Source organism: Andrena cerasifolii, chromosome 6, assembly GCF_050908995.1.
Source record: "Andrena cerasifolii isolate SP2316 chromosome 6, iyAndCera1_principal, whole genome shotgun sequence".
NCBI classification, from domain to species: domain Eukaryota; kingdom Metazoa; phylum Arthropoda; class Insecta; order Hymenoptera; family Andrenidae; genus Andrena; species Andrena cerasifolii.
The window spans coordinates 12,155,147-12,170,981 of NC_135123.1; the positions used below are offsets into that span (position 1 = coordinate 12,155,147).

The 15,835-nt window shown below is 38.1% G+C and overlaps 4 protein-coding genes across 8 annotated transcripts in view; 2 read left to right on the plus strand and 2 right to left on the minus strand.

Annotated features, from left to right (window-relative positions):
• The first annotated feature begins 120 nt into the window (after nucleotides 1-120).
• On the plus strand, nucleotides 121-2,436 carry Taf13 (TATA-box binding protein associated factor 13). Of its 2 annotated transcripts, XM_076815309.1 has the most exons (4): nucleotides 121-261; nucleotides 466-703; nucleotides 859-960; nucleotides 1,939-2,436. In XM_076815309.1, the coding sequence occupies exons 1-4, from the start codon at nucleotides 235-237 to the stop codon at nucleotides 1,941-1,943; spliced, it is 372 nt and encodes a 123-aa protein (XP_076671424.1). In that variant the 5' UTR covers nucleotides 121-234; the 3' UTR covers nucleotides 1,944-2,436. The 2 variants fall into 2 exon arrangements, with proteins under 2 accessions (XP_076671424.1, XP_076671423.1); XM_076815308.1 differs by lacking the exon at nucleotides 1,939-2,436 and having other exon boundaries at nucleotides 859-1,639.
• On the minus strand, nucleotides 1,749-3,882 carry Ppox (protoporphyrinogen oxidase). The gene is made up of 2 exons (XM_076815295.1): nucleotides 2,442-3,882; nucleotides 1,749-2,223 (listed from the first exon to the last, which is right to left on the minus strand). Exons 1-2 carry the CDS (start codon nucleotides 3,579-3,581, stop codon nucleotides 1,891-1,893), a joined length of 1,473 nt encoding a protein of 490 aa, XP_076671410.1. The 5' UTR covers nucleotides 3,582-3,882; the 3' UTR covers nucleotides 1,749-1,890.
• Nucleotides 3,883-4,338: 456 nt separating this feature from the next.
• Nucleotides 4,339-6,522, plus strand: Ipp (inositol polyphosphate 1-phosphatase). Its single transcript, XM_076815301.1, has 4 exons — nucleotides 4,339-4,772; nucleotides 5,098-5,368; nucleotides 5,689-5,857; nucleotides 5,938-6,522. The coding sequence occupies exons 1-4, from the start codon at nucleotides 4,560-4,562 to the stop codon at nucleotides 6,380-6,382; spliced, it is 1,098 nt and encodes a 365-aa protein (XP_076671416.1). The 5' UTR covers nucleotides 4,339-4,559; the 3' UTR covers nucleotides 6,383-6,522.
• A 1,451-nt stretch (nucleotides 6,523-7,973) lies between these two features.
• LOC143370325 (RYamide receptor) overlaps nucleotides 7,974-15,835 on the minus strand; it is a 33,462-nt gene continuing 25,600 nt past the window's right edge. For 3 of the 4 annotated variants that reach the window (XM_076815297.1, XM_076815296.1, XM_076815299.1), the window contains exons 5-7: nucleotides 11,769-11,837; nucleotides 10,397-10,643; nucleotides 7,974-10,193 (exon numbers count right to left, since the gene is read on the minus strand). In XM_076815297.1, the coding sequence (XP_076671412.1) occupies nucleotides 9,994-10,193; nucleotides 10,397-10,643; nucleotides 11,769-11,837 (516 nt within the window). In that variant the 3' untranslated portion in view covers nucleotides 7,974-9,993. The remainder of the gene's footprint in view (nucleotides 10,194-10,396; nucleotides 10,644-11,768; nucleotides 11,838-15,835) is intronic. The other variant, XM_076815298.1, reaches the window with a different exon arrangement.

A 15,835-nucleotide genomic window follows, 5' to 3' on the forward strand; every position in this document is an offset into this window, starting at 1 on the left:
TTTTAAGAATATTCCACTGAATTCGAGGATATTTATCATTTATTATGAATATATTTCTGTGATATTAAATTATTTTCCTCGGAGCGCGAGATAAACCGTCGGGAACTTACAAAACAGTTCGACACTAATTTCAATTCCTTTCACCTGGCAACTTACGTATTTCTATCTTGTGTTCTCTTGTTATATTAAGCATTCTTCAAAAACTCCACAGAATCCATTAATTCGTATTAAATTATGGCCGCAGAGGAGGGTTTTGAGCAGGTATTTTTGTGACTATTAAATATTATTTAAGTACTTTAATGGATGTTAGTGTATAATGTCACTTTCGATAGTAATCCGCGAAATCGATTCTAACCTCGATTGTCGCTTGTTTACAATATGTTCGAAATTTATTTACATGTGTGTCGAATGTATTTAACGAGATAAGTTATTGATAGAAATTGCAAATAATAATTTAATTACTAGTTCGAAGATGAAGAAGCCGAAATTCCGATCGGTGGGACGTTACCTGGAGGTAGAAAGCGTTTATTCTCGAAGGAATTGCGCTGCATGATGTACGGTTTTGGGGATGATCAAAATCCTTATACAGAGAGCGTGGATTTATTAGAAGACCTTGTTATCGAGTTTATTACCGAAATGACGCACAGAGCTATGGAAATAGGACGCACTGGCCGTGTTCAAGTAGAAGATATTGTATTTTTAGGTACCGTTAATGTCAATGTACATAAAAACCATTTCTGTGTTTCTACTTCTTTCTTATACAGGCTGGCACATTAATTTTACTTGCAAACTTTCAAATAATATCATACAATATTCTACGTCACAGAAATTTAACTTCACAGACGTTTTCTTTTACAGTTAGGAAAGATCCAAGAAAGTACGCAAGAGTAAAGGATCTCCTAACAATGAACGAAGAACTAAAGAAAGCTAGGAAAGCATTCGACGAAGTTAAATATGCAGGTACTGTTAATCAGTAGAATTGTTTTGACATTGTCAGTATCGAAATGTATGACAAGCAATTTTTATTCTACTTGAATTTATTGCTCTTATTGGAGTTTTGATTGATTTCCTTAATATTTTTCACTCGTTTCTTTTCTTTCTTTTCTGCAAGTTTCTTGTAAAGGACCAATATTATTTGTTAGCCGCGAAGAAAGAGTTCAAGTAGAATTTATTCTAACATAAGCGAACTATTTAATGTTCCGAACTGTTGTGTTGGAATTGTGCAATACTACTATTAAAAATAAATATATGTATTGTAGTAGTTGCATAATTAATTATGATTCATTCTCGAGTATGGAATGCTATGTGCTCTTATGCTGCATCCTTATAATACTTTTTGCTTGCTTGTTTATAGCAATTAGGGACGTATAGGGGAGTGCTATCTATTTAAGTTCCCTTAATTATTTCACTTTCCAAAAGATTTGCAAATACCAAGTTATGTATGCAAAATCAAATGATTACTATTATGTAACTAATAACGTTTTTATTGTATATTTTCTTGTCCCAAAGTATTCGTGACATAAAATTATGTTTAATAAAACAATTATACACTTTACAATTATTTATATAAAATGTTCATGTATTTATTGTGTCGCTATTTATCGCTCGGTTTTCGTATTAAACGTTCTAAATTTGTGTACACTTTCCTTCCGAGTTATTATTACTTTTATTATAGTACTCTACCGACTACTGTTTAAGTTTTTACAATGTAGCATTCAACTTCAACAATGCATGTTTTAAATGCCATCTATACTTTAAGATTTATTTTGGTTTGGTAGCTACAATTACATTATCGTTTTGTGTGTGTACTGTGTTATTTTCCCCTTTTCGAATCATAGAGGAAAGCATTGCAACGTTTGCCTGGCCAAGCTGCATTTGAACTTTATTAAACTATGACGCATACGAATTGATATCAGAAACAGCTTCTTTTGCTGACAGAATAACATCATTGAGTCCTACACCTTGGTACGAAGAGCCACACAACCCTAGAGGAATTTTGTGGGTGGAGATATAATTTTGGATGCGGGTTAAGCGTTGCATGTGACCTACTATGTGCTGCGGAATGCAGTCCTTCAGAATGGAAACATTAAATGCCATGGGATCTTCCTCGATGTGTAAGATTTCTCTTACTTGATTGACTGCCACATTCAACAAATGTTCCTCCGACGGACATTTACCAAAGTATTTCTCGAACCATACCCCTCCCATCATTACTGTTAGTACCTGAATTTAAAAAAATTGTAAACGTTCAACATTAAGATGCTCTTCTAGTCCGTTGTCTATTTGTACGAGATTATTTAGGCGTTAAGAATCATTTTGTGTCAATGTGAAAATAAAGTTTTTTTTACATTCAATATCAAGGGCAACAATAAATTGAAGTATAAAATGTGGAGACTCCGACGGGAGGAAAGCGGGTAATAAAAATTTCTGTCTATACATACTGTTGTTTTGGACTTTTGAGGAACCACGCAAGAATCAAATATCACGCCAAGAATCGGAATCTCTTCTTTCGGCGGAACAAGCACGCCAAATGCATTTATAGGTAAGGCATTTTCAGAGAATTGGAGATTAACCACACCCACTGTTACAGTAGGTATTCCTCTTAATTCTTTAGACAACTCTGGATGCTGCTTCTGCACCAGGTCAGCTAAACATCTTGCTGGCAAGCTCGATACAACGTTAGAATATTTATCAGTTTCTCCATTCACAGTTAATTCTATATGATCCTTATTGAATCTGAGTTCTTCGCATTTATGTCCCATTTTTATATTTACTCCACGTTTAGTGATATTATCAGCTAATGTTTTAGGCAATTGTTCAAGACCTCCTTCGATACTCCAAATGCTCCACATTTCTGTTGTAGCTCTATCTGCTAAACTTGTATGTATATTTGGTTCTACATTCGATTGAATACTGTTTTTAGCCTCTAATTCGGCTTTCTTCTTTTGCGCTTTCTTATTTGCATTGTCCAACATGTTCTCGTACACTAGGCCCTTTATGACAGAGCCGTACTTTTGCTCAGCTTCGAACATAAACTTCATTGTAGACTTTATACTTATTTCGCGTGCGTCGCCTGCATAGATTCCGCAAACCACCGGGCTAATTATCTTATCAGCAACATCTTGCCCAAATCTCCTTTCTATAAAACTGTACATACTTTCGTCTTCTTTAATAACTTTCGACGCCCAGAAATCATTCCACACCACGCTCAGCAAAGATCGATTTAATAGAGTATTTTTTTTAACAATACCCTTCAAAGTATTGGGTAATAAATGTAATTGATTTTCTGCATAAATTAATCGACATCGAACTACAGGATGACTTCTTTTAATGGGGATGATCTTGCTCGTTAAGTCTAACTTTTCCATTAACTCTAACGTGTTCTTCCCACTTGCCCCTATGGGTCTAATAGTTCGTGGGCCTTGTTCAAAGATCGTTCCATCAGGCTCTTGTTTAGAACGTACCCACCCACCGACACGGTTCGAAGCCTCCAACATAACTATCGAAGACAGTTTTGGATTTTCAAGCGCATAAAATGCAGCTGATAAGCCTGACATACCGGCTCCTAATATTGCTGTCATGTTGAACTGTATTGGTAAGTACTACCAATTAAAATTATCAAGATCTAAGTATCCCCGGTTTTATACTTGTTATAAATAATAAACTAAATTAAAAATGACTATTCTTTTCCTGTTGCATTAACCAAATACGAATCATTCATTTCTAAATTACAGATGTATTAATGAACTGATCAAATTTAATGAACTGACACTAGATTAATGTTTTTGAAATATAATTAATACTCAATGACTCGGCAGAGTCTATCACAATATCGCAAATGAAATGTGCTATCGGCACAAAGAGAGGTTATGTGTCTACTTGTAAATAGATAGAAGACATGTGTGTTAAATATGTAATCTACGGTTTAATTCTAGATTATGGGATGATGTAAAAAATTGATGATTCTTATTATTAAACAAAATGACACAAATTTAAATTTAAATTCACCCCCTCCACCCAACCACTTTCACTTTTAAATTATTGATAAAATTACATACGTATATTTTCCACTAAATTTATTTGACACATCGAATCACCAAAATTTAATCAAACTTTTCGGAGACACTATTCCAAAAAGATTGCTTACAAAATTGATTAGAAAAATTGGGATGAAATGATCGTACGAAATGTAGTTACTTTTATTTGAAATGTTTTATTGCATCTTCTTCTCATCAACATTAAAGTTTTATAGGACGCAAATGAGGTGTGCTGAGGTGCCAGCCGCTTGCGTCAATCGCTAATTATAATGCATGAGCGATTTTGATGTTCTAATGTTTCTACTTTGCGAATGTGTTCGCATCGAACCTATCGAACGCTGCGTTTCCCGTTCAAGAGATTGCGCGAAATCAATATTTTATAGTTACATAATAGATTTTACACGGATTCCCGCCAAATCGATTTTTTTTATCTAATTCGGTATAATTTACCCTACTTCGAGCACCGTAAAACGTTTTCTACTATGGTTTTATACCTCTGAAGATTTGAAATATCGTAGTGCAATGAAAAACGGCAGTAGGTTGTTGTCAATCCTTTTGAAAGTTTCCGAAAAAGCGGCAAACATTGCGAGAGCTTGTAGGCAAAATGATGCCCTTTTCAAATTACTGGTGCAAGAGAAATTCGAGGAAGAAAAGAATCCACGCTTCTTCCGAGACTTCAAGACCCTGGCTGATGTTCTTATACAAGAAACAATTAGACACGACATAGAAGTAGAGGTAAGCAGATGAAATTTGCTATTAACTGGGAGATATCAATGTGATTACATAAAATTGAACAAAGTTATATAGAATGGGTCTCGTAATGATCTATATAATTTTTAAGCTACTTCCAACAGCTTGGCACACATAAATTGCAAGAGAAATATGTTCCATAGACAACAGATTGCGATAATCAAAATGTTCAGAATACTTTCTTCTATTAAGGAATGGTGGTAGCTTCGAGCTTTTTAGACGACATGGTACGAGCTTGAGAAGTAACTTAAAAATCAAGATGAGCATTACGAGGACCATGCTGAATACAATGTCATTTATAGAGAACTAGTTTCCAGAATTGGCCAAGGTAGTGCTGGGGGAAGAAACTAACACGTTTAGCAATGCTATGGGTGAATCTATAGTAGTTAGAGTTTGCCCTACTAGCGAGGAAACAACTCAATTGCTAGCCAAAGTGATGGGCAGCGATATTGAAACTGCAGAATTGTTAGCCACGGAGGTTCATAAAGATATTGAATTCTTAGACGTTCCAATGATTCCAGAATTACCGTTGGATTACGATATTAATGTTGACGATCTTGGTATATGGATAGATCCAATTGGTAAGGCATGCAACAGTATGATTGTGTTTTAAACCAAGTAGCTTTAATTTACGTTCGTTAGATGTGACGTGTAATATTAATGCCACTATTTATATTAAAACACTTTATGGGAAATTTGTACGGTAAGATCCTTGGACTTTCTAATCGTTATTCTCAGTGTTACACGAACTAATTAAACTTTTTCTTCCTGTGGCAAAATATTATTCCAATAATGTCACCTTATGCCGTTATTCAAAGGAGGTAGAATACTTGTGGAACCCTCTATTTGTTTTGTAGTTTAATAAAGCATGCCTGAGGAGCAATTCATGGAACTTTTGTAGATTCAACTGCAGATTACATAAATGGAGGTGAAAAGGTGGACGATGCGACTGGTATACATTTGAGTGGTTTGCGGTGTGTCACTGTCTTAATTGGAGCGTACTTGAAGAGCACAGCCATGCCAGTCTTGGGAGTAATTAATCAACCTTTTTATACAAACGTGGATTCCTTGTAAGTAAAATGGAAATATATGTAACGTACGTTTACGAAGGTGTCACTGTTCAAATGCATTTCCTAATTTTTTTTAACAGGTGGAAGGGGAAATGTTACTGGGGATTCGTGGGAAATAATATTGGAAAATCTTCCGTAGTCAAAGAACCTGACAATAAGAAGATAATTGTTCTTAGCAGAGTGGAAGATGCTAATATAAAATCTAAGCTACTAAGTGCGGGTTTCACGTTAGTAGAGGCAGCGGGAGCTGGTTATAAAACTTTAAACGTCGTTCTCGGGCAAGCCGATGCTTATATTTTATCGAAATCTTCCACATATAAGTGGGACACCTGTGGCCCACACGCCCTTTTACGCTCTTTAGGTGGAGGTATCATTGAATTCCAAAGCTTCATAAGTAATTCTGATTCGAATTATTCAGATGTGAAATACATATCTATGACTAATAATTTTTCAAATCTGAATGGCCTGGTGGCGTATCGGAATTTTGAAACTTTGGAAACTTTAAAATCCATTCTACGCGAGTAGTAGCAGTTTTAATGTTCAATTATTTTATGCAGGTACTTTGCATATTGTGATAATGATTGTTAGAATTTATTCTTGTTGCATTTACTGTTAACTGTGATTCTATTTTTGACCAGGACAGACGGCTTCTTCCAAAGCAAATATTATTAACCCTCGGTTGTCACACTTCCTTTTCCGAACGTAGTTGTCACACTGGGTCAATTTCACCCTGTGAATTTTTAATCAGTTGTTATTTAAAAACTGTTTGTTAAATTAAGTTGCAAAAATTCTGAGATAAAGTTTGAGCATTGTAGAATATATGCCCATCGTTGAAAGTTGACGTTTATAGTATCATCATGCTTAACAAATTTTTTGAACGAATAAGCCTTTCGACAAAAAGTTTTTTTGCTTAAAAAATTATAACTTTTTTAATTTTTAATATTTTTAGCTAAAAATTTATAGTAATACTCTTGAGATGTGCTGCTTCGATAAAAAAATAGTCCTATATCGGAGCTTTCAAAAAAGGTATTTATTTTGCATACTGAATGGTGTACAATCATTTGGGTTGAAAAGCTCATGCATTTTTACAGGAAAGAAACATTTATTATTATTCCAAGAATATAAAATTTAATTTTAGTAGTAACAAAGTATGCTAAATTAAAAACAAGTCTATTGTCGGTCGCACATCGGGCGCAAGCATGTGGGACACTGCATTTGTGTCCCGTAATACAATAACAAATGTGTCCTGATTGTCGCTTCAGTAAAAGAAAGAACAATTCGTATGAAAATACTTCGAAGACGCACTGACGCTTCCACACAGTCCGGAAGTATCTCTACTTGTAGACAATACATGAAAATACTACTACATGGCGCCAGTAGTATAATTCTCAATGATGCCTCAAAGATATTTGATCGCAAAGTCGAAATCCGGATCAATTTGACTCAGTGTGACAACCGAGGGTTAAACAGTAATCATATTTACTATGTGCAATACGTATTTTATCAAAAACTGTGAAGTAGTATTTATCTTTAACCGTTCTATATGTGATTTTCTTTTCGAATGGACAATGTTGCAAATATGCAATAGAATTGTTTCAATGAAAGGTATAATAATTTTGAAAAAAAGTTCCTCTGTGATATGCAACTGTGTCAAATTTAACTCTTTGCGGTCCAATTAATTTTTTACATTTCGCAATCAAGTCTATACTTGTCCAAAGCAAATATATAGAATCGAATATTTCTATTTTCTACAAAGTTCAAACAATTCATTGACGGTGAAAAATATTTCCCGCGTACTTAATGAAACGACGATAAAACCGAATGTATTGAAATATGCCTAGTTAGTTTCCATGTAGGACCGCAAAGTGTTAATATATATTATACTTCCATTTTAAACGTTACTGATGCTTTTGTGATATAATACACGTAATTCCATGCATAGAATTAAAAAAAATCAAGTTTACATCAAATACTTCAGTGCGACTTAAGCTTTTTAGCAGACTAAGTGAAATCTCAGAAACTCTATCGAAAAGTATGAATAGTACTTAAGGCAAAACGATACATGTCATTTCTTTTTGATTGTATTAAGAATGGAAAATAAAGAATCTTTAATTTTTACTTGCAGGTCTTTATTTTGCTCGCCCAAATCGACATTCATCCATCACAGGTTCCATCGTGGACTTCTCCCAACGTTAGATATTTATTAAAAAATCACAATCACTTATAACCGAAGACACGATACACTTAATAATACGAACGATTAACAAATATATACGCAGCACACGAATATCAAAATGTTCACATTCGTTCCATTTAAACGCACGCTCTATTCGTTTCGATTTAAGCCTCGCTGAATGCAACTTGCGAACTATTCGAAAGTTGCCGATTCGCGTCGCCAAATTATTAGGATTTTACGAGAATCTGGCTGACGCGTCTAGCACAGGTGTTTATTCGGTGGACGCCGCGCGTGAACTGACTGCCCCCAAGCAGGTAAACGCTTATTTACATTAAAGTCGGCGTCTATTATTCAAAAAGGCCAAGAACAAACTGTTCCCATAATTACCTTCGGCGCACGAATTTTGAATCTAATATTTCTGATTGGCTTTCCCTGCTCTTTGGTACTTTTTGTCTCATCCTACAGATGTCGCTTCACATCCGGCGCTTGATATGTTGGAAACCGCGAATTTTAAATTACCCCTTTGATGTCTAATGTGATTTCGTATTGTACAGTATTCTTTTCAGTGTTTCTGTCGAGTTTATTACTCTCAGCTTTTATTCCCAATTTCGAGAACACGTTACTTTTGTTGAAAATGATAAAATTTCGTTCTTATACAATGTAAATTTAGGGTTTACGATTTAAAATTTTTAAAGCCCAACACGACGTAATATTTTTACTCATTTCATTTATCTTCTTTGTAAATCGCTTGACTTTGTAACTCTATAAAATATTCGTAATATATTCTTCAGTATGAACCGTGGGAAAATAGAAAGTTGGAGTGTCCCTATGTACCGAATCTTCTTTAATGCAACTTATTTTCCATTTGATGTTTTAAAATACTTTATAAAAAAATACATACTACATTAGCGAATAAAAAAAATACCTAAAGACCGAATTAAACATGGAAACCCTTATACAAGAAACACCAACATTTTTATGTACAATCACGACAGTGTTCGCCAGCAACATCGTAAATAACTTTAATATAAAGCGTAGCAAATCGCCACCCCCATAGATAGAGGATAACAATTAAAGTTTGATTTCCTCCAGTCAATTTAAGCAAGCCTATGATTTAAGGAATTCTTTGCTCTTTAACCCTTCGTTGACACACCTCCTTTTTCGATCAACTTTGACATACCTGGGTGGCTCACACCCAGAGCAATTTTTGAACAACTGCCACTATCATCTAAAGAATCCAATCGCCATAAAAAAAATCATGGGCCAGTTTTAAGGTCTCTAGAATATATTCCAATAGTTTTTTTTATTGAAATTTAATCACAGTTTTTGTAAAAAAATTCTAGATTACCACACGTCGAGAAAAAACGAAGAAAATCTTTAAATAGTTGTAACTTTTACAAATTTCAATATTAGAAGCTAAAAATCTACAGAGTTGTTGCTCGGATATAATATTTTGAGAGAAAAAATAGTTTGCAAGTCAGCTTTGGAGAAAAGGTATTCATTTTGCATATAGAAGGTACAGAGCGTCAAAATCAGCTTATGGGTGGCTCACACCCCAAGTGTCAACGAAGGGTTAATATCCTTTCCATCCATAAAAAAAACGTAGGAAAAGTTAGCTTGGAAATAAAATTCTAAAATCTCTATATATGTCTTCTGTAAGTTAGACGACTTCGGACCTTAAGTATTTACAAGAACAAGATCATTCTTCTCTTTTCTTACAATCACCCTTCAGCTGATTCATAAATTAACATTCTTCTTATCCTGAGATATTCGGCAACAATTATGCGGGTCCTTACAAGACCTACCTTCAGCAAAAAATTCATCCTTCCTTTCCTTTACATTCTAAACTCTTTCACAGTTCTAAATACCCTTCCACTGTTTCAGGTTCTTCCACATTCAGTCCTCTACCTACACACCTATTCGACATGTTCAATCCTCTTTACTTCCATTGCAGAACCCTTTATAACTGTTCCTCCGAGTGGGACTCGAGACACGTAAATTGTCGTTGCAATTGTTGAGCGGCTGGTTGAAACGTGTCGTTGCGGAAACTGGCGCTTCTCGCTGGCGCGCTTTGACTGCCGTTCGTCTTGCGATGAACGCTGACGTATGTGGTGCACGTATTCATGCGTCGCAGGGCAGAGTAACTAGAGCCATCGAAACCTGGAATATAATTAAAACGTATCGTGTCCATTTGGAAACGTGCTTCGAGAAAATCAGAATCTTGATACTTTGAGCTTCCTAATTACTTCAGTTTGGCCTGAATTTCTGTTCTCTCGCGTCATCCAACGATCAACACTGTATCAGGTGTTTTCGATAGCGGACTGATTGGAAACGTTAAATTACAATATTAGGAACTTAGTTACCGGTTAAAGGGATTCCGATCATACTAGCGTTCTGATTATTATTACGTCGTCTATCGTTACGAAGAAATCGATGTACTCCAGGCACGCGTCCGATCGCAGTTAGGAAGCCAGTTCGAAACCTTGCATTCATCCAGCAATAAATTACTGGGTTGTAACAGGAATGGGACATAGCCAGCCAGTGAAGGCCCATCCACACAAAGGGAAGCCCTGACCATCTTCCCAGTGACTCGTTGTTATCCATTATTAACTAAAAGCAGAGATTAGTTAACACTGTTTCGCCTCTACGTACAGGCTTCGCGTATCCGAAATTCTACTGTCTCGTGCCTTCACTTCGACTGCACCTATTGAAACACGAATCTTCGAACTTTGATCTGAAAATATTGACGCGTGACTTTCTTTCCTCGTTATTAATTATCGCTTGTCAGCCACTGCAAGGCTTTTTAAGTTTCTTTCGTTGCTAAGCGTGGCGCGCGATCGGACAGAGAAATGGCAATTAATGTCTTAAAGGCGGTGGAATGAGAACACGGAAATAAAGCGAACAGTAAGTGACGTTAATAGCTGCCAGTGATGGATCCCAGAAATGGAACTGCTGCTTGCGAGAATGCGATTGGCGCTAATATTTTTAGTTGCTTTATGCACGCTGTTACAGATATAACAATCGATGGTTGTTAATGGTAACAAGGAGCGCTCTATAATCACAATTCCCTCCCATTGAGGCACGGTTGAGGAATATTAAATGCAATTACTAGTAATTATCTACATCCTCGGAAAAGTTTTATTAACGTGGACCATTTGTAGCCGAAACAATTTTTAGAGTATCGCACGTATTAACAGAGATGAGGGGCACAGAAAGATATGACTAATCCATGATACGTGTTCGAATACGAAAGAGAAGAGAACGTAGGGGGGCAAGTGGAAGAGGTCTGCCTGTTGTCAGACGCGACTTCCAACCGAAGAACGCGAGTGGAATGCTATTATAGTATGTGGCAAGAATTATTCGCGCTTGGTAGCAATTCCATTTGAGATTCTGCGATTACACCCCTGCTCATCCCTTGAGAATAGGCATCGAGCCTTCTGTTCTATGTAACACGTAAGACCTCTTCGTACCACGACGGTTTAATATGAAAATTACGCCAATATATTTAATGCATTTTCTATGTCCTCTTTGTAACAGAGTTAAGTGAAACATGTTATGTCCCTCGAAATATAAGTCGAATTCAAAGTGAATTCACGTTTGAGGGGCAGAGAACGATAGAGCAATTTTCCATTTAATCAACATTATTCTCTGATATTATATCTGTGATGGAAATTGTACGGTATTTTATTATGGAGCGTGTGAATTAGAAACATATTGAATGCATAGTCTACTTACGATTAGAATATTGAAAGGAAGCCAACAGATGGTGAATACTATTACAACAGTCATCATCATCTTCACCATCTGAAATACGTGAAACATCGTGTGAATCACTTTACATTGTGTTAAAACGCTATTCGTCATTCTTAATAATTTTGTATGTCTCCCTACGATGTCTATATTTCTGATATTACGCCGAGCTATTAGAATTCTGGCATGTGTTTAATAAAATTTTATTTCCGAGCTTTATGCTAGTAATAAGCATTGGAGGGGCGCAATGGGTAAATAAAATGTGCGAAAAACGCGTGGCTGACCAATATATTACCAGACCGTAAGTCACGGAACCCCTATTTTCGGTTACGTTGAACACGCATATGATGTTAGCGTAAATATTCCGCGGTCAGTTGAGCGTGAACTTATTTTACAGTGCGGTGACGTTGCACCGCGTACACTATTCCCAGCAGGAAATTTCTAACCATGATGGATCGCGGTTTAATTTCCCTCCCTTTTCAAACGACCAAATAATTTTACATAATAAGATTAAAGCTCCCCTCGTTGCTTTCTCCCCTCCTGTCGAAGGTCGCTAAAGCTGGACCCATGGGACAAAACGAAGCAAGTTAAAAGCGACTGGTATCCCAAGGAGTTTCTAGTTCCACAGACGTCCAGTTCGCACGAACATCGTCATTCTTCCATTTGGCACATCAATTACAATTCCCAGCCTCGTGAGAAATGGCACTTTCAACGGGAAACCTTTCGCCATTTTCAATTTTCGAGGATACTTGTAGCAGAACTACCAAATGACAAATAGCATCCGCCCTACACGCGGCGTCTTATAATAATTCCAGCGGCAAGCCCCTTAGAAGGGATCTTACAAGTTCCCTCCTGCAGGCTTTCGTTGATCAATAGGATGGTCGATGCAAAGCACGAAGCTTTAGCTCAGGTGCCCTTAGAGGCCGATATTCCACGATCTCCGATAAGCATCTTCCTTTCCCCTCTTTTCTAGTTCAACCAAAACCGTATAAATTTGACAGGTTCGCATTTGTTGAATTTCTATCGTTCTTGTTTCTATGCCTGCCGTTCGTGAACCTGTCAGTTGAGAGTTATGCTCCCCTTTCAAAATAATATATCTCTGTCCTCCTGCGATCAACCCCTCCTCTGCCGTTACCTTCGTGCCTCGCTACACCTTCGTTTGCTCTTATTTCCTCAGACACCCAGCCCCTTCACCACCTTCGCCGAAATTCATGTCGCTCCTTTTTGTTTGACCTCTACCTTCCTTGCCCCCTGTAATTCTTCTCTGCCTCCCGTTTCTTTTCACGACTTTCACCTTCGTTTTGCTCGCCATGCTTGCTCCGTTTCGTTAGTACACACCCCCGATAAAGAACGAACTCTACATCTTCTCCGTTCGCCAGCGAATCAAGAGCTGTGTTATCACCCAACTAAGGTTGCTTCCCTCAAAGGCCACGGCGACAGGACTTCAGGGATGCTGTAGCCGCAAACGAAAGAGACGCCTTAAATATTTATGCTCCTTCCAATGCGAAAGGACGAAATGAAAGTGGAACTCTGGATTCATCGTTCGGCGGAACAACGAAGCTTGTGATTAACGACGATAATACTGAGCAAAGTGCCTCGAATCTTGGTACCAGACGCTATCATCTTCTCATGTTAGATCCTGTAACTGATCCGAAAGCTAACCCTCGAGCAATTATGGGGTTGTAACAAGGGGGGGCGATGGTCATTTATCGACTGCCTAAATTATTCCGCAATTTACCGCCGTTAATTGCGTTGATATTGTATGACATAAAGATCAAGATATATCGCTCACGCCACGTAACAGGAGAAAGCCACGAAGATACCAGAGGATGGTCGAGATAAGGGAGAGGCTTGTGCTGCATCGAACGTTGCAGACTCTTAAATAAGAAATCATCTAAATGTAATGAATAATATATGTAGGATCACGGAAGAAAGGGAAGCCTCGAGACACGGGACTCGAACCCGCGATCTCCAGATTCGTTGCGCACTGGCCGGCCGCCTTAAGCTGGGATTTCCAATGCGCGGCTCGCCGCGACGGCCGGCGGCGGTCGGGCTAGTGCAAGGGAGAAACAGTTGCATACTTGTCCCTTGCACTAGTGGGACCGCCGCAAGCCGCCGCGGCGAGCCGCGCATTGGAAATCCCAGCTTTAGACACCTCTGCTACCACCGACTCTCCCGGACTTGGTTATTCCGTGCCCTCTCTTATAGTATGGGGGTTCCTGATCCCGCATATATTTCATTTGATACGCGGAGAATAAATATTATTCTTTGATCTCTTTATTCTTTATTCCTACGAGATGCTTCAATATGAATCCTGGCACGGTTGAAGTACAAAAGTAGTAGAAGACTTCTTCCAAGGAAATTCATAAGTCACTGAACGGACAGCCTTCTTTCGTATGGTCGGTCTAACTATTGGCTGAATTCACTTTATTGCAGCCTTTTATGTGAAATTTCAAAGGGTTTTTCAAACACGGACAGGCGGAGATCAGCATGGATTGTATGCTCATAAAGTAGGCTCCCGTTTGAAAACGCTCTTTCACTCGAATCGCTCTTACTACTTATGATTTATTGAACGCACCTAGCAGAAAACGTGACGCTACTGTATGAAAGATTTTTGATTGAAACTTTCGAGAGATTTTCAAATATTAACGTTGGCTTCAATGTGTCGCTTCGAGTCTGATATTTTATCCTAAAGGGGCATCCGGTGTTGGTAACGGCGCATGATAATGACCGTGCCTGAGGGTGTCGTTTATGTAGCAAAGATCGCGATATCTTGTAGAGGGAAGTTCCTCGCCATTCAGTACCTTCATTACGTCTACTGAAGCCACTAGGACCTTCGATGGCAGGCAAGTTTAATAAGCCACGTTGTCTGACAATGAAAGGAATATACGGGACTTAATTCCTGGACCTCTGGTTTTGGGATCTCCATACTCCCACGCGTGTATGTCGTGGTCACTTTGTGCCGCGACAAAATCAGCTTAAGATGAAGTGAAACGCATGGAATGAAATTTCTTTCTCGCACGTTCTCCAGTGCAACCTCACAAATGTAAACGGACAGGAATTATAAAAAATATTCCTCGGCATTATTCGAAAAGTATAAAAACGAAGCTTCTTGAAAGAAAGCTTCCTTTGAACGTTTGCAGCCTATTAGGAGCAGGCATTTCACGTATGGTTTATCCGGCGTATCGACATCTAAGCGCATTACAATGGCTTCCTGGCAGAGAGTCGAGGATTCCTGTAATCCGAATGGTAGCCAGACGACAAACCATTTCCTTGATATCGAAATTCCTCCGCGAAACAATCTTCGTGACAGAAATTCCTCCGGTATAATTATCCTCTCCATCCCAGATTGGCTCCTTTCTAAAAGCAATTACCTTCTCCCTAAAAAACCGCCCGGTTAATAAATGCATCTGTAAGTGATTTCTGGTGTTACTGTTATCGAGACAGCAGTCTCTCACAGTTCGCAAAAGTTTCCCTCGTGGGAAGCTATATAAAACGTCACAGCTTTCCGTCACGTCACTGCAGCATATCGATCGCGACAAAGAAGGGATTAATAAACCATTCGAGCTGTCGATTCTTCGGCATTATTCTCTTGGCGGGGATTTCCTCCAACTTCCGCGAGAGTTTTAAAACGTTACGACTTTCGAGGAAACTTTGGCGAATGATCGCAGAGAAAAGCTTCCCCCAACTTAACGCTTCCTGTTACAGCGAGGTTCGAGATATGGTGAGTGGTAACAGGAAAATGGGTCGATGAACGTATTCGTTTCCCGACAAAACTGACCGTATAGTATAGACACTGAAAGCTGATCCGCGATCGTACTTTACCCAGGATTCCATTTTACGACGGGTTTACGAGCTTCTCGAAAACTTTACGTCGATATCCGTTCGCTTCGGGCTGCTACCTCTCGCAGATAGTAGGCACCGCGTTATAAATTTTACAAGTCGAAACACTGAGCCAGGCCTCGTGTCGTTTGAGGCGGCACGAGTCCTTACATCATTCCAGGCCATCAGTTCTGTGACAGCTTGGATGGGTTACGGATAGTGTCGCGTAA

What these genes read in the sequence shown, in the direction of transcription:
- Taf13 (XM_076815308.1), top strand. Translation starts at nt 235, where the DNA reads ATGGCCGCAGAGGAGGGTTTTGAGCAG. An exon ending in CAGAGGAGGGTTTTGAGCAG is followed by an intron (nt 262 to 465) that starts GTATTTTTGTGA and finishes TTTAATTACTAG; the next exon opens with TTCGAAGATGAAGAAGCCGA. An exon ending in AGAAGATATTGTATTTTTAG is followed by an intron (nt 704 to 858) that starts GTACCGTTAATG and finishes TTTCTTTTACAG; the next exon opens with TTAGGAAAGATCCAAGAAAG.
- Ppox (XM_076815295.1), bottom strand. Translation starts at nt 3,581, where the DNA reads ATGACAGCAATATTAGGAGCCGGTATGTCAGGCTTATCAGCTGCATTT. An exon ending in CTCAAAAGTCCAAAACAACA is followed by an intron (nt 2,224 to 2,441) that starts GTATGTATAGAC and finishes TTTTAAATTCAG; the next exon opens with GTACTAACAGTAATGATGGG.
- Ipp (XM_076815301.1), top strand. Translation starts at nt 4,560, where the DNA reads ATGAAAAACGGCAGTAGGTTGTTGTCAATCCTTTTGAAAGTTTCCGAA. An exon ending in GACACGACATAGAAGTAGAG is followed by an intron (nt 4,773 to 5,097) that starts GTAAGCAGATGA and finishes ATAGAGAACTAG; the next exon opens with TTTCCAGAATTGGCCAAGGT. An exon ending in TATACAAACGTGGATTCCTT is followed by an intron (nt 5,858 to 5,937) that starts GTAAGTAAAATG and finishes TTTTTTTAACAG; the next exon opens with GTGGAAGGGGAAATGTTACT.